This window comes from Mustelus asterias, chromosome 21 (genome assembly GCF_964213995.1).
Source record: "Mustelus asterias chromosome 21, sMusAst1.hap1.1, whole genome shotgun sequence".
NCBI classification, from domain to species: domain Eukaryota; kingdom Metazoa; phylum Chordata; class Chondrichthyes; order Carcharhiniformes; family Triakidae; genus Mustelus; species Mustelus asterias.
Window position 1 is genome coordinate 13,601,389 of NC_135821.1, and position 17,184 is coordinate 13,618,572.

General features: G+C 49.2%; 1 protein-coding gene and 1 pseudogene across 1 annotated transcript in view; one reads left to right on the top strand and one right to left on the bottom strand.

Annotated features, from left to right (window-relative positions):
• LOC144509101 (interleukin-2 receptor subunit beta-like) overlaps positions 1 to 16,560 on the top strand; it is a 45,525-nt gene extending 28,965 nt beyond the window's left edge. The window contains exons 4-9 of the mRNA XM_078237457.1: positions 1,594 to 1,778; positions 3,571 to 3,716; positions 4,838 to 5,033; positions 7,372 to 7,456; positions 10,139 to 10,229; positions 14,661 to 16,560. Coding sequence (XP_078093583.1) covers positions 1,594 to 1,778; positions 3,571 to 3,716; positions 4,838 to 5,033; positions 7,372 to 7,456; positions 10,139 to 10,229; positions 14,661 to 15,518 — 1,561 coding nt within the window. The 3' untranslated portion in view covers positions 15,519 to 16,560. The remainder of the gene's footprint in view (positions 1 to 1,593; positions 1,779 to 3,570; positions 3,717 to 4,837; positions 5,034 to 7,371; positions 7,457 to 10,138; positions 10,230 to 14,660) is intronic.
• LOC144509588 (U2 spliceosomal RNA) lies at positions 5,755 to 5,855 on the bottom strand (annotated as a pseudogene).
• Positions 16,561 to 17,184: the final 624 nt, after the last annotated feature.

A 17,184-nucleotide genomic window follows, 5' to 3' on the forward strand; every position in this document is an offset into this window, starting at 1 on the left:
AACCCAGGTCCCTGGCGCTGTAAGGCAGCAGTGTGAACCACTGTGCCAGCGTGCTGCAGTCATGAGGTGTTCAAAACCTTATGGTGTCGAGACTAAAGATCCACTGGAGTGCAAAGCAGCGCATTTCTTTTAGTTTGGAGAGGGATGCCGTATCTTCATGCATAAACATGTGGGGTGGTAAATAGCGCACAGATGACTTCCCTTCATCCACGCACAATACAGGCAAACAACATTCGCGATTTGAGGTGCTAAGTCTTTTTGCAATTCTCAAGACGTGAGCTTGAAATCGTAAATAAATTTAAAGCCTCGATCGTGTATTGACTGAAGCCACTTCCTGACTTAATAAACAACAGAATGTTCTGTAGCAGAAAGGTCGTTCAAAACCTCACTTTGGCTAAAGGCCAAAACTGTCTCTGGTTACACCTTGTTTTGACAGTTTAGCGTGACCAAGATTAACATTGGCATTTACACGGCAACAGCTGACGCTGAGGGTAGCATCTTTCACATCACAAAAAAATGTCCCGGAGACTTTCACAAAAGGATTGCCAGGCAACGTTCGATGCCAAACTAGCCAAAGAAGATATGTCACTGTTAGATTGACTGTTACCGTTATCGTCTAGTGGCGCAGTGGGGTTAGCGTCCCTGTCTCTGAGCCAGAAGCTCCGGGTTCGAGTCCCAACCCAGGACTTGATGGTCATGGAAGGAGCATTCATAACGTGGCCAAACAGAGCCTCAACCTGTCAAACGCGCCAATGGTTGGCGGTAAGAGCGGGAGAGATCCGTGGTCAGCCATGTTTGTTGTGGAGTGGCGCCCTCAAGCTACAAGCGACAGACTAAGTTGGCTAAGTAGGCTAAATTGCCTCGTAATGTCAAAAGATGTGCAGGTTAGGTGGATTGGCCATGCTAAATTGCCCCTTAGTGTCTAAAGATGTGCAGGTTAGGTGGATTGGCCATGCTAAATTGCCCCTTAGTGTCTAAAGATGTGCAGGTTAGGTGAATTGGCCATGCTAAATTGCTCCTTAGTGTCCAAAGATGTGTAGGTTAGGTGGATTGGCCATGCTAACTTGCCCCTTAGTGTCTAAAGATGTACGGGTTAGGGTGGATTGTCCATGCTAAATTGCCCATTAGTGTCCAAAGATGTGCAGGTTAGGTGGATTGGCCATGCTAAATTGCCCCTTAGTGTCCAAAGATGTGCAGGTTAGATGGATTGGCCATGCTAACTTGCTCCTTAACATCAGGGGGATTAGCAGGGTTAATGTGTGGCGTTACAGGGATAGGGCCTGGGTGGGATTGTCGTCTGTGCAGGCTCGATGGGTTGAACGGCCTCCTTCTGCACTGTAGGGATTATACGAAGCTCCTTCCTGAACGCACCGATTAAATCTCCCCCGACCCTCTCTGCCAAAGGTACGGCTTCTCTGGTCTCCCCGCACGGCTGGGGTCCGTTCTTGTGGGGTAGCCCTTGTAGATGACCACACTCCCAGCATTCCCTGCAGGAAGCAGCATCGTCCGGCAACCCTGGGGCCAGCTCAGAAGGACAATTCCAGTTTAGTTTTCTCGTTGCTCTTACCCTCTGACCCCATTTGTGTTTTACAGCTCTTTCCCACTGATCTGCAGCCCAAAGCAGGAATTACGCTCATCGAAGAGACAAAACAGAATTTGCAACGTCGAGGTTCCCTACTTTGCTGCCATGCAGAATTTTAACATCACTCTGTCGTGCCCAAGGCCTGGGTCTCTGAAAGAAGTTGCGTGGATTCCTGAGTTTAGACCGTTTCAACACAGTAGGTGAAATTAAGCATTCTATTTTAACCATTCACTCTCTTCCGGCCTGCCTGTACCTGTACGTAGATCATAGAATCCTGAAGAGGCCATTCGGTCCATCAAGTCTGCACCAACCCTCTAACAGAGTATCTTACCCAGGCCCCCTTCCCTGCCCCATCACCGTAACCCCACATATTTACCAGCCATCTAATTTGCCCCTCTTTGGACACTAAGGGGCAATTTAGCATGGCCAATCCCCCTAACCTACACATCTTTGGACACTAAGGGGCAATTTAGCATGGCCAATCCACCTAACCTGCACATCTTTGGACTGTGGGAGGAAACCGGAGCATCCGGAGGAAACCCACGCAGACATGGGGAGAACCCACACTCTCACACTCTCAGGGAGAACTCCCACATTCCCATATTCCTGGGGAGAACTCCCACACTCCCCATATTCCTGGGGAAAACTCCCACAATTCCACACTCCCCCACTCCTGGGGAGAACTCCCATACTCCCACACTCTCGGGTAGAACTCCCACAATCTCACACTCCCGGGGAGAATTCCCACACTCCCAGGGAAAACTCCCACACTCCCCCACTCCCGGATAGAACTCCCACACTCCCACATTCCCGGGAAAAACTCCAACAATCCCCTACTCCCGGGGAGAACTCCCACACTCTTGGGGAGAACTTCCACACTCCCACACGCCCGGGGAGAATTCCCACACTCACAGGGAGAGTTCCCACACTCACAGGGAGAACTCCCACAATCCCACACTCCCGGGGAGAACTCCCACACTCCCACACTCCCAGGGAGAACTCCCACACTCCCGGGGAGAACTCCCACGCTCCCGGGGAGAACTCCTACACTCCCGGGGAGAACATCCAAAATCCCACACTCACAGGGAGAACTCCCACACTCCCACAGTCCTGACACCTGCCCACTTTTGTAGCCACATCATCACATGACCACTCAGCCTTCTTTGGGCTATGGGCTAGAACATGATCATAAACGTGACAGTTTTAACATACTGGATAGCGACAAAATCTAAGCAAGTCTGAAACAAAAATTGTGAACCTTCGCTGGATGAATTTCTGTCTCAGCCACCAGATGTCCAAAACAACCTTTGCCTTGGATACATCTCCCATCCCTCCCAACTTCAATAAACCCCCGAGTGTTCGCTCCTTGAACGGCCTCCTGGCCTCAGAGACAATAAGGCACACTAAAGGGCCATTTGGCCCATCACATCTCTGCTGGAAGCCCATTTTCCATCTCCTTTTACAATTTTCCTTTTCAAATGCTTAACCAATTCCTTTCCAATCGTTTCTTGCACTCTATACAGACAAAGCATACCGTACATAGAGTATATAGGGGAAGAAGGAAGAGAGAGGGTGCAGAATGTAGTGTTACAGTCATAGCTAGGGTGTAGAGAAAGATCAACTTAATGCGAGGTAGATCCATTCAAAAGTCTGACGGCAGCAGGGAAGAAGGTGTTCTTGAATCGGTTGGTACGTGACCTCAGACCTTTGTATCTTTTTCCCGACGGAAGAAGGTGGAAGAGAGAATGTCCGGGGTGTGTGGGGTCCTTGATTATGCTGGCTGCTTTTCCCGAAGCAGCGGGAAGTGTAGACGGAGTTAATGGATGGGAGGCTGGTTTGCGTGATGGACTGGGCTTTGTTCACGACCCTTTGTGTTTCTTGTGGTCTTGGGCAGAGCAGGAGCCCATACCAAGCTGTGATATATCCGGAAAGGCCTCTTTAGCCACTGAAAAAAGTACGCGTCTGATCTTTTCTGTTCTGTCTTGTAGTCAAGCTGAAGCCACCATACAACTTGACGATCGTCAATAATTCCAGAACCGGGACAGATTTTGTTTGGCTGGCGGACCATGATCTCGCTTTTGTGGCAAAACTGAAATTCGAAATGAGATACAAGATTGAGGACGAACAGTGGAAGGTAAGTCCATTCATTTTTGTATACCGGGTGGGATTTTCCAAAGATGTGCAGGTTAGGGTGGATTGGCCATGTTAAATTGTCTTTAGACACTAAGGGGCAATTTACCATGACCAATCCACCTAACCATACTTTGAACTGTGGGAGGAAACCAGAGCACCCAACGGAAACCCACGCGGACACGGGGAGAATGTGCAAACTCCACACAAACAGCGACCCAAGCTGGGAATTGAACCCGGGTCCCTGGTGCTGCGGGGCAGCAGTGCTAACCACTGTGCCACCCCAAGTTTATAAAGTCTACGAAATCGGGAGGAAGATGGAGAACATTTTCAGATCATACCAAAATGGGCAGCACGGTGGCACAGTGGTTAGCACTGCTGCTTCACAGCGCCAGGGACCCGGGTTCGATTCCAGCCTCGGGTCACTGTCTGCGTGGAGTTTGCACATTCTCCCCGTGTCTGTGTGGGTTTCCTCCGGGTGCTCTGGTTTCCACCCACAGTCCAAAGATGTGCGGGTTAGGTGGGTTAGCCATGCTAAATTGCCCCTTAGTGTCAGATGGAGGAGCAGGGTAAATATCTGGGGTTATGGGAATAGGGCCTGAATGGGAGAGTTGTTGGTGCAGGCTCGATGGGCTGAATGGCCTCCTTCTGCACTGTAAGAATTCTACGATTCTTTAGTGATGGAGCACAGCTCATGGTTCAGCACCGTGCCAGGTCATACCGCCAAGCAAGGAAGGAATGGCCGAGTGGTATTATCGCTAGACTATTAATCCAGAAACTCAGCTCATGTTCTGGGGACCTGGGGTTCGAATCCCACCACGGGAGATGGTGGAATTTGAATTCAATAAAAAATATCGGAGAATCTACTAATGACCATGAAACCATTGTCGGAAAAGCCCATTTGGTTCACTAATGCCCTTTGGGGAAGGAAATCTGCCATCCTTACCCGGTCTGGCCTACATGTGACTCCAGAGCCACAGCAATGTGGTTGACTCTCAACCGCCCTCCAAGGGCAACTTGGGATGGGCAATAAATGCTGGCCAACCATTGTCCAATGAATGAATAAAAAGGAAGTCTTTGTTGGGAGCTTCAGGTTGAGTTACCCGCCATTCTTTCATGTCCTAGAATGCCAAGAGGTTTCAGATTGTGCAATCTGAACAGAGAACGAAGATCGATGCGGCTAACCTGAAAGCAGAGCGTGTCTATGAGGCGCAAATCCGTGTTAGGATCGTCGAGGACAATCTAGAGGAATACATCAGTACGTGGAGCGATTGGAGTGACACGGTGAAATGGAAATCCAAAACACCCATACCCTCTGTCAGTAAGTAATCAACACCATTGAATCATAGAATCCCTACAGTGCAGAAGGAGGCCATTCGGCCCATCGAGTCTGCACCGACCACAATCCCACCCAGGCCCTATTCCGGTAACCCTTCATATTTACCCTGCCAATCCCCCTGACACTAGGGTCAATTTAGCATGGCCAATCCAACCTAACCCGCACATCTTTGGAGTGTGGGAGGAAACCGGAGCACCCGGAGGAAACCCACACAGACACGGGGAGAACGTGCAAACTCCACACAGACAGTGACCCGAGGCTGGAGTCTAACTTTGGTCCCTGGCGCTGTGAGGCAGCAGTGCTAACCAGTGTGTCACCTTAGTAATGTTCATAAAAGTATCACTAATGCCCTTTGGGGAAGGAAATCTGCCATCCTTACCCGGTCTGGCCTACATGTGACTCCAGAGCCACCACAAGTTCACTCTTAGCCGCCCTCTTTTAAAGTTTATTTATTTAGTGTCACAAGTAAGCTTACATTAACACTGCAATGAAGTTACTGCGAAAATTCCCTAGTCGCCACACTCCGGCGCCTGTTCGGGTAACACTGAGGAGGAATTTAGCACCTAACCAGCACGTCTTTCGGACTGCGGGAGGAAACCAGAACACCTGGAGGAAACCCACGCAGACACGGGGAGAACGTGCAGACTCCACACAGACAGTGACCCAAGCCAGGAATTGAACCCAGGTACCTGGCGCTGTGAGGCAACAGTGCTAACCACTGCGACACTGTGCCGCCCATAGCAGATATTAAACTGATAAGAACAGATGCTACACTTGATCTGAGCCAAAAGGCCGAAAAGGGATTTGGCTCAACGGTATCCTACTTCTCTGCCATCTCTCTGCTTCCATCGCAGCCCTTACCTCCCATTGCTTACTGAGTTAGACTGCTCGTCCTAACATGCCAGGACTGGAAAAGTGTAGCTCTTTACTCAAAGAGTGGTTGGGCTGTGGAATGGACTGCCTGCTTTGATAGTGGAGTCGGACACTTTAGGAACTTTCAAGCGGTTATGGGATAGGCACATGGAGCACACCAGGATGATAGGGAGTGGGATAGTTTGATCTTGGTTTCGGACAAAGCTCGGCACAACATCGAGGGCCGAAGGGCCTGTACTGTGCTGTACTGTTCTATGTTCTATGTTCTAAAAGATTTCACAGGCTGGGGTTATTTTCATTGGGACAACGAAGGCTGAGGGGGTGACTTGATAGAGGGGTACAAACTTGTGAGGAGAAGAGATAGAGTGGACAGGATAAAATTGTTTCCCTTGGCGGAGAATTCTAGAACCGGGGGTCGTGAACGTAGCCCAGTCCATCACGCAAACCTGCCTCCCATCCATTGACTCTGTCTACACTTCCCGCTGTCTCGGCAAAGCAGCCAGCATAATCAAGGACCCCACTTACCCACGTGGGGCGGCACGGTAGCGCAGTGGTTAGCACTGCTGCTTCACAGCTCCAGGGTCCCGGGTTCGATTCCCGGCTTGGGTCACTGTCTGTGTGGAGTTTGCACATTCTCCTCGTGTCTGCGTGGGTTTCCTCCCACAGCCCAAAGATGTGCGGGTTAGGTTGATTGGCCAGGTTAAAAATTGTCCCTGAGATGCGTAGAGGGATTAGCGGGTAAATATGTGGGGGTAGGGCCTGGGTGGGATTGTGGTCGGTGCAGACTCGATGGGCCGAATGGCCTCCTTCTGCACTGTAGGGTTTCTATGATTTCTATGATTTCTATGAACAGACATTCTCTCTTCCAACTTCTTCCATCGGGAAAAGGATACAAAAGTCTGAGGTCACGCACCAACCGACTCAAGAACAGCTTCTTCCCTGCTGCTGTCAGACTTTTGAATGGACCTACCTTATATTAAGTTGACCTTTCTCTACAGCCTAGCTATGACTGTAACACTACATTCTGCACTCTCTCCTTTCCTTCTCTATGAATGGTATTCTTTGTCTGTATAGTGCGCAAGAAACAATACTTTTCACTGTATGTTAATACATGTGACAATAATAAATCAAATCAAAATCAAATCAAGGGTGGGAGTTTCCGGCCGTGTTGGCCCAAAATCCTGCCCGAGTTCATTGGCTATGATTGGCTGTGCTAAATTGGCCCTAGTGTCAGGGGCAATTAACAGGGTAAATGAGGGTTACGGAAATAGGGTCTGGGTGGGATTGTGGAAGGTACAGACTCGATGGGCCGAATGGCCTCCTTCTGTACTGTAGGGATTCTATGATCCTATGAATACATGCGTCCTCTTGCCAAGATGTCAACAGCCATTGGCTCAACAGGATCTATCCAATGTTGATCTATCTGCTATCTCATTTTCTTTCCCAGATGTGATTCGGCCCATCCTGTTTAGCTCGCTTATATTCGCTGGAATCCTGATTGCGGTTGCCGTTAAATATGTGACCGCAAAGAGGTAAGAACATTCTGGAATGTTAATAGTTACCTCAGTGAGGTTGGGGTTCTGTGGTGCTGCCAGGGAGCAGGTTTCCTGTTTACCACTTATTTTATTCATTAGTCTTGCAAATAGGCTTACATTAACACTGCAATGGAGTTACTGCGAAAATCCCCTAGTCGCCACACTTCGAGGCCTGTTCGGGTAACACTGAGGGAGAATTTAGCACCTAACCAGCACGTCTTTCAGACTCTGGGAGGAAACTGGAGCACCCGGGGGAAACCCACGCGGACACGGGGAGAATGTGCAGACTCCACACAGACAGTCACCCAAGCCGGGAATCGAACCCACGTCCCTGGCGCTGTGAGGCAGCAGTGCTAACCACCGTGCCACCGTGCTGTCCTGCCTTGCTTGCAAACAGGCCGTAATCTCTTCACTTCTTCACACGTTTTCTGTCTTGCTGAATCATAGAATCATACACTCCAGGAGAGGGGCCCTTCAGCCCATCGAGACTGCAACGGCACACAAGAAACACCTGAACTCCCACTTAATTCCATCTACCAGTGCTTGGCCCATAGCCTTGAATGTTATGGCGTGCCAAGTGCTCATCCTGGTACTTCTTAAAGGATCTGAGGCACCCCTTCCAGGCAGCGCATTCCAGATCCTCACCACCCTCTGGGTAAAAAAATGTGTTCCTCATATCTCCCACTAACCTCCTGCCCCTCACCTTGAACCTATGTCCCCTCGTGACTGACCTAAGGAGAACAGCTGTTCCTTATCCACTCTGTCCATGCCCCTCATAATCTTGTACACTGAAGCGCTGAGTGGGTGAAATTCCCTCTGCGTGATTGGCCGCCTGACTCACTTGACCAACAACTGAGGATTCTGGGGAGAAGAATTATCCCGACATCCAAACCCACACACCTCTTAGTATCGTGGGCCGCCATTGGTGGAAGCATAGACACCAATTGTCAAGCTGTCATACTGCACAGGACCTCACCATCGATTTCAAATATAAGCTCGAATACTGTGTGCAGTTCTGGTCACCACATTATAGGAAGGATGTGATTGCACTGGAGGGGGTGCAGAGGACATTCACCAGGATGCTGCCTGGGATGGAACATTTAAGTTATGAAGAGAGGTTGGATAGGTTTGGGTTGTTCCTGTTGGAGCAGAGAAGACTGAGGGGGGGCCTGATCGAGGTGTACAAGATTATGAGGGACATGGACAGAGTGGATAAGGAACTGCTGTTCCCCTTTAGTTGAAGGGTCAGTCACGAAGGGGCATAGGTTCAAGGTGAGGGGCAGGAGGTTAAGGGGGGGATGTGAGGAAAAACCTTTATACCCAGAGGGTGATGAGGGTCTGGAATGCGCTGCCTGGGAGGGTGGTGGAGGCAGGTTACCTCACATCCTTTAAAAAGTACCAGGATGAGCACTTGGCACGTCATAACATTCAGGGCCATGGGTCAAGTGCTGGTAAGTGGAATTAGGTGGGAGCTCAGGTGTTTCTAATGTGCCGGTACAGATTAGAAGGGCTTCTTCTGCACTGTGTGATCCTATGATAAACTTCACTTGAATCATGTGGGTTGCCATGGTCACCGAATACTGTACAAGATGGCATCACAACCACAGAAAATTATTATTTGGTCTCTTTTTTTCCCTCCCATGGTCTATAGTCTGTTGACTTCATTGCTCAACATCAACTATTCCTTCCCTAGGCCAGCATTTATTGCCCATCCCTTGAGATGGTGGTGGGGACCTGCCATCTTGAACCGATGCAGCCCATGGTGGTGTAGGTACACCCACAGTGCTGTTCGGGAGAGTTTTCCAGGTCTTTGACCCAACGACAGTGAAGGAACGGCCGATATATTTCCGAGTCAGGACGGCGAGTGGCTCGGAGGGCCACTTGCAGGCAATGGTGTTCCCATGCATCCATTGCCCTAGTCCTTCTAGGTGTTAGAGCTTGTGGACCTTGCTGAGTTATCGTAGTGCTTTCTTTAGATGGTGTCAACCTTCTTGAGTCAACTATGATGTCAAGTTGATGGACTTTGACCCTTGCCCTATGTTTGCTGGAGGGAATCAAAGAATTGTCACAGGCTTAGAACCCAGCCCCGCTCATTTAAATTTACCAACCTTAGTTGAGTAGGTTTCACCTGTTGTCAGTTAGTCCTGGCCAATATTCATCACTCAATCAACATCACACAAGCCATTATCATGGGACTAGCGGGGTAAATATGTGGGGTGACGGGGACAGGGTCTGGGTGGATTGCTCTTTCGGAGAGTCGGTGCAGATTCGATGGGCTGAATGGCCTCTTTCTGCGCTGTCAGGATCCTGTGAGGTGGAGAGGATGCTTCCTCTTGTGGGGCAATCTAGAACAAGAGGTGCTAGGGTAAAGAGTAGCAGATTTAAAACAGAGATTAGGAGAAACTATTTCTTTCAAGGGGTGGTGAGTCTGTGGAATTCACGACCCCAGACTGTGGTGGATGCGGGGACATTGAGTACATTTAAGGAAGAGGTGGGCAGATTGTGAATTGGTAAGGGTTTGATGGGCTATGGTGAACCGGCAGGTAAGTGGAGCTGAGACCAAGATGAGATCAGCCATGATTGTATTGAATGGCGGGGCAGGCTTGACGGGCCGAATGGTCTACTCCTGCTCCTGGTTCTTATGTGTTCTGATACTCAAGAGGTTTGTTTGTTCCCCAGGTACAAAGTGAAGAAACTTCATTGGCTTTCTATCCCAGATCCAGGGAAATTCTTCTACGAGCTGAACTCCACCTATGGCGGTAATTTTCAGGTAAGTCAGAACATTTAGTGTCATCAGCCTATTTCCTTCACCAGTCGCTGAAGGTAAGCGTGCAGGTACAGCAGGCAGTAAAGAAGGCAAATGGTATGTTGGCCTTCAGAGCAAGAGGGTTTGAGTACAAGATCTGCAACCTGTCCTGGTCCCCCCATGCCGACGCTATAGTTAAGAAAGCCCACCAACGCCTCTACTTTCTCAGAAGACTAAGGAAACTTGGCATGTCAGCGACAAATCTCACCAACTTTTACAGATGTACCATAGAAAGCATTCTTTCTGGTTGTATCGCAGCTTGGTATGGCTCCTGCTCTGCCCAAGACCGCAAGGAACTACAAAGGACATGAATGAAGCCCAGTCCATCACACAAACTAGCCTCCCATCCATTCATTTTGTCTACACTTCCCGCTGCCTCGGGAAAGCAACCAGCATAATTAAGGACCCCACACACCCCGGACATTCTCTCTTCCACGTTCTTCTGTTGGGAAATGATACAAAAGTCTGAGGTCACGTACCAACCGACTCAAGAACAGCTTCTTCCCTGTTGCCATCAGACTTTTGAATGGACCTACTTCGCACTAAGTTGATCTTTCTCTACATCCTAGCTATGACTGTAACACGACATTCTGTACTCTCTCCTCTCCTTCTCTATGAATGGTATGCTTTGTCTGTATAGTGCGCAAGAAACAATACTATTCACTGTATACTGATACATGTGACAATAATAAATTAAATCAAATCCAAACAGGTAAGCATGCAGGTGCAGCAGGCGGTAAAGAAGGCAAATGGTATGTTGGCCTTCATAGCGAGAAGGTTCGAGTTCAGGAGCAGGGATGTGTTGTTGCAGTTGTACAGGGCCTTGGTGAGGCCTCACCTGGAATATTGTGTGCAGTTTTGGTCTCCTTATCTGAGGATGGATGTCCTTCCTCAGTAGAGGGAGTACAGCGAAGGTTTACCAGGCTGATTCCTGGGATGGCGGGACTGATGTCTGAGGAGAGATTGAATCGGTTAGGATTATATTCACCAGAGCTTAGAAGAATGAGGGGGGAATCTCATAGAAACCTATAAAATTCTAACAGGACTAGACAGGGTAGATGCAGGAAGGATGTTCCTGATGGTGGGGGTGTCCAGAACCAGGGGTCACAGTCTGAGGATTCAGGGTAGACCATTTAGGACGGAGATGAGGAGAAATTTCTTTACCCAGAGGGTAATAGGAATCCACTACGACAGAAAGCAGTTGTGACCAAAACATTGTGGCTGGTATCTTACCACCCAGTCCGCCACGGGAATCAGACCGGGCGAGGGACGGACAATGGAAAGGTACGTTGACCTCGGGTGGGATTTTACGGTTTTGGGATGAGCGAGGCCATTAAACCCCTCCCTGTGTTTTCAAGAAGGAGTTAGATATAACTCTTGGGGTGAAGGAGATCAAAGGATGTGGGGGAAAGAGGTGGACTGAAGTGCATGGTCAGCCATGATCAAAATGAATGGTGGAGCAGGCTTGAAGGGCTGAATGGCCTACTCCTGCTTCTAGTTTCTATGTATCTATGTACCGATGTTTCACAGCAATGTAGAAAAGTTAGGGTACAGAAGTGGCAGCAGGGAAGAAGCTGTTCTTTAGTTGGTTGGTACCAGACCTCAAGCTTTTGTATCTTTTTCCCGACCGAAGAAGATGGAAGAGAGAATGTCCGGGGTGCGTGGGGTCCTTGATTATGCTGGCAGCTTTTCCGAGGCAGCAGGAAGTGTAGACAGGGTCAATGGATGGGAGGCTACTTTGAGTGATGGGACTGGGCTACGTTCATGGCCCTTTGTAGTTTCTTGCAGTCTTGGCCGGAGCAGGAGCCATACCAAGCTGTGATATATCCGGGAAGGATGCTTTCTATGGCGCATCTGTAAAAGTTGGTGAGAGTCGTAACGGACATGCCGAATTTCCTTAGCCTCCTGAGAAAGTAGAGGCGTTGGTGGGCTTTCTTAACTATAGCAAGAGGGGGGAATGCAGGAGAAAGGGAATGTAAAGTCACGTCTGCCCCAGTTGAGGGAGGCCTCACTCTGGCTCTCTCCCTGAGAAGAAGCCTGTACAGGAAGGCCGAATAAAGATGCAACTGAAATCTTACGTTGACCTTTGAAATGAGTCTGCTGACTGGGTACCGTATTGAGTCATTGTCTTACTGTGAGACGTTAGTAGATCAAAACCACATCTGTTTCAGAAAGGAAATATGAGTTTGATGGGCTTGTAGATGAAGCATACCTCCAAAATATTAATAAGTATGTTTTTTTCTTCTTTTGTGGTTCCATTTCAAATCTATGCTAAGTCACGTGTGCGTGTGTGGGGAGGGTTCTTTTATAAAATTTTCTGAAAATGACAACCTCCCTCTGAGGTTAGACCGGTTTACTTTCCTTCTACAAAGCGTTTGTCGGTTAATTAGCGAGCAGTTGTGACATCCATTCTGGAAAGCAGAACTAAACACGCCGGTTCTCCATTCTTACCCATTTGCCATTCTCACCCCCTTGCCTTCATTGACACTCGATGCGCTGGTGGTGTCTCCCCCCCCCCCTGAGGTTCTGGATCACCCCTCACTGCTTCTTCTCAGCGAGAGTCAAACCACAGACACCTTTGGAACATTTACAACCACCTCTAGCTTTCAACCAAGGTGCAACCCTTGACACGAAATGGAGCATTTTATTTAAAAGAACGTTATGAGCAAGCAAAGGTCACCGTGCTTGCTTTGTTCCTTAGCTTCTCCAGTAGAGACCCATCTGTGTCCTGGCCCTGTGTCTCATCTTCTATGGAGCCCCTGTAACTTTTAATGAGAGTAACAGCAGGCTTGCTGAGTTTTTTTTTAAAGTTAAGTCTATTTACTAGTGTCACAAGTAGGCTCATATTAACACTGCAATGAAATTATTGTGAAAATCCCCTCGTCGCCACACTCCGGCGCCTGTTCGGGTACACTGAGGGATAATTTAGCACGGCCAATGCACCTAATCAGCACGTCTTTTGGACTGTGGGACGAAACTGGAGCACCCGGAGGAAACCCACGCAGACACGGGGAGAATGTGCACAGACAATGACCCAAGCCAGGAATCGAACCCTGGTCCCTGGCACTGTGAGGCAGCAGTGCTAACCACTGTACCACTGTTTTTTTCCCTTAACCTCACTGGGAAATCAGTTATACGATGAACTATAAATTCCAAATACCTCGTGGCACGCTATTTCCATAGCTAGTAATTCCCAGAACAAGTCGCTAAGTCTGTAGCCAGGGGGATTATAGCTTGAGGGGCGCCACTCCACATCTGACCAGGAGTCTCTCCCACTCTTACCATCAGCCATTGGCGTGTTTGGAAGGATTTTGTAGGTTGACACTCAACCTGTTTGGCCGCGTTTTGAACGCACCTTCCTTGGCCATCAAGTCCTGGAACAGGACTCGAACCCGGAGCTTCTGGCTCAGAGGCAGGGATGCTCCCCACTGCACCACAAGACCTCCCGTTAAATATACATGCTCATTCTAATTTTTGTTCCACTTGCTTAATGTGAAACTTGCCGCTGCTGGGCACAGTTGAGGAGCATGGGCATCGGATCAAGGTGCGGGCAAGGGTGTTCTTGTGCCTCCATTCGCACTCAGTTTCCTGCCCACTAGCTGAATCAAGCATGGATGTAAAAAATCATAGGCCGGAATCTTACACCACTCATGTACCAACCCACTCAAGAACAGCTTCTTCCCTGCTGCCATCAGACAAGGCAGATGGTGGAATTTGAATTCAATTAAAAAAAATATCTGGAATTAAGAATCTACTGATGACCATGAAACCATTGTCAATTGTCGGGAAAACCCATCTGGTTCACTAATGTCCTTGAAAGAAGGCCAAACTTTTGCATCTTTTTCCCAACGGTGGCAGAAAGTATATCTGGGGTACATATTTATGCTGGCTGCTTTCCCGAGGCAGCGGGAAGTGTAGACAGGGTCAATGGATGGGATCTCAAAGGTGCTATGACAATGCAAAGCCATCCTCTTAGTCTCCAAACTGTGCGCAAATTCACCTCCCCTACCGAAGATGTGCAGGTTAGGGTGGAATGGCCATGCTAAACTGCCCCTTAGTGTCTAAAGATGTGTAGGTGGGTGGATTGGCCATGCTAAATTGCCCCTTCGTGACCCAAGATGTGTGGATTGGGTGGATTGGACATGCTAAATTGCCTCTTAGTGATCCAAGATGTGTAGATTGGGTGGATTGGCCATGCTAAATTGCCCCTTTAGTGTTTGGGAGATTAGCAGGGTGAATATGTGAGGTTACGGGGATGGGGCTTCGGTGGGATTGTTGTTGGTGCAGGCTCGATGGGCCGAATGGCCTCCATCTGCACTGTAGGGATTCTATGATTGGATGGTTCTCTGGTTCCCCTGGTGCTGAAAGTTTGCTTTCCTCTCTTTCCCTTTGCAGAAATGGATGGGGACGACATTGCCAGCTTCGTTCAGCAGCACTGAGGACCTTCAGATGGAGATCTCCTCGGTCGAGATCTCAGGAATAAAGGACTCCGAGTCTTTCATCAAACAAGACTACGTGTCGGATAGCAGCGGCTTCAAGAGCATCGGAAACTCTTCCTTGTCCAGCTTCGCCAACCAAGGCTACTTCTGGTTCAGTTACCCCAGCGCCTACGAGGTGGATTCCTGCAAAGTCTACTTCAGCTATGACCGCAGCGGTCTTCGATCGGGCAGCGAGCGAAGTGGATCCTACCGGTGTCTCTCCTCATCCAGTGACTCGCTCTATGACAGCAGTATTCAGTATTCGCCCTGTAGCGTCTTCGAAAGAGGCTTGGATCACGACCGCTCCTTGGCCCAAGGCGCAGCAACTGGTGAAAAAATGGACGACCCACCAGGAGAACCCGGGCACCCGAGTCACGGGGAACCATTTCAGCGCGCACGTGAACTGGGCAACATTGGACAGCTGCAGAGGAACGATTGCCCGGCCGAGGGAAGCCACGAGTGCCTCAATCCCACCGCCCAGATTCCCCTCTTTGAATCTTTGCAATATGCCTTTGTGTCCTTGGAAGACCTAACCTTTAAAAGTAAAGTGGAAGGTGTCAGTAGATGTGGCTCCAATGGCCATATATTTGAGGAGTGTCAAACAGAACCTTTCCCCGCCACCGAATCTCCGCTGAGTACAATGTACCCTCAAGATGGGCTCAGGCAGGAGTGTACCAGTATCTTTAAGACCACATCTCTAAACCTGGAGCAATCTAGTGATGCATATCTCTCTCTCAAGGAAGTCCAGAGTAAATACAGTAATCAGTCAATATAGGGCAAGGATTCCTTCAATAAGGACTCAGTGTTGAAAGCTCAAATATCTGCACTATTGAGATTCCGTGCTGACCAGCTTCAGCCAACATTTTATCAAGGATTACAAGGAAACAAATTGTAAACAATGTACCCGACAGCGCCCTGTCAGTTTTAGTTCTCATTTCCGACATTCTTTGACCATGGCCACAATTTTACCATCCCGGCCGCCTCGGGGATCGGCGAGGGGCCGACCACGGAAAGATCCGTTGACCTCAGGTGAGATTTACAGGCGACCGAGGCCAGAAATTCCTGCCCATTATGAAAGCCTTTGAATCGTATTGTCCAGTGTAAAGAGGCCACCGCGCATCCTGTTTCAACTAGGCCCATACGGCCTAACTGCGCTTCCTAGCAACTACTTACAACGCCGGTCAGCTAAATATATGAGCCAGACAGGGAGAAGGACAACATTCTTCCTCATCTGAAGGAGTGATTCTTGTTGCGATGTGCCTCCTAGTGCCTCCAGTGAAGACTTTTCTTTCTTTGTTAACGTCCAACTGACTAACCTGGTGAAATGCAGGCCAGAGAGACGCAATGCTTGAGAGACAGGCACTCCCCCCCCCAATCTGCTATCGGGGCCCTTCAGAAATGTGTAAATGGCCGACAATCTGAGGAAGGTGAGGAAGGGGATGAAAAATGAAGTAACTCTGGGCGGGAGGTCAATAGAATTTGACAAGATGAAGACTTGGCTTCGAGACAGCTCCTCTGGCGACCTGAGGATTCCGCCAAGAGCTTTCCGGCCAATGAATTTAAGAAATGCCAATGTACGCACAGCAAGATCTCACAAACACCAATGAGATAATATCAAGATCACCGGTTCGACTTTCAGGATGGGAGGGGTAAGATACGAACCAAAGGACAAGCGGACACCCCTCTCCCCCTCCCACTGTTCTTCTTTATTCCAGCACCCGGGATCTGTTACATCCATCAGAGAGGCCAGACAGAGCCTGAATTGAATGTCTCATCAGGTGGCACAGTGGTTAGCACCACTGCCTCACAGTGTCAGGGACCCGGGTTCGATTCCCAGCTTGGGTCACTGTCTGTGCGGAGTCTGCACGTTCTCCCCCGTGTCAAAGAACAAAGAACAAAGAACAATACAGCACAGGAACAGGCCCTTCGGCCCTCCAAGCCCGCGCCGCTCCCCGGTCCAGGATTGAATCCTGAATCCAGGATCCCCGCCCAATTTTCCAGCCTATCTACATACCAATATCCTATCCACCGAGCTGTCCCTCACAGCTACGATGCTTTGTTCATTACAACCTATTAAATCACCCCCACCCCCCCATTCCAGACCATGTGATCTCCAGGGAGAGGCGAAAACCCAGAGTGAAAAACCCCAGGGCCAATATGGGGAAAAAAAATCTGGGAAATTCCTCTCCGACCCCCTGAGGCGATCGAAACGAGTCCAGGAGATCACAATGGCCCTGATCACAAAATGCTTCCCAACCCTAGTCATTTCCACTTCCACGAACACCATATGAATTCCCTGCCCCCGAGACAGGTTCCCAACTATCCGCAGTCTCACTCTGTACTGGCACCAGCAAGATGATCATAGAATGAAGCCTTGAAACGAGAAACCAGGAACAATTAGCCCGCGCCGCTCCCTGGTCCAAACTAGACCACTCTTTTGT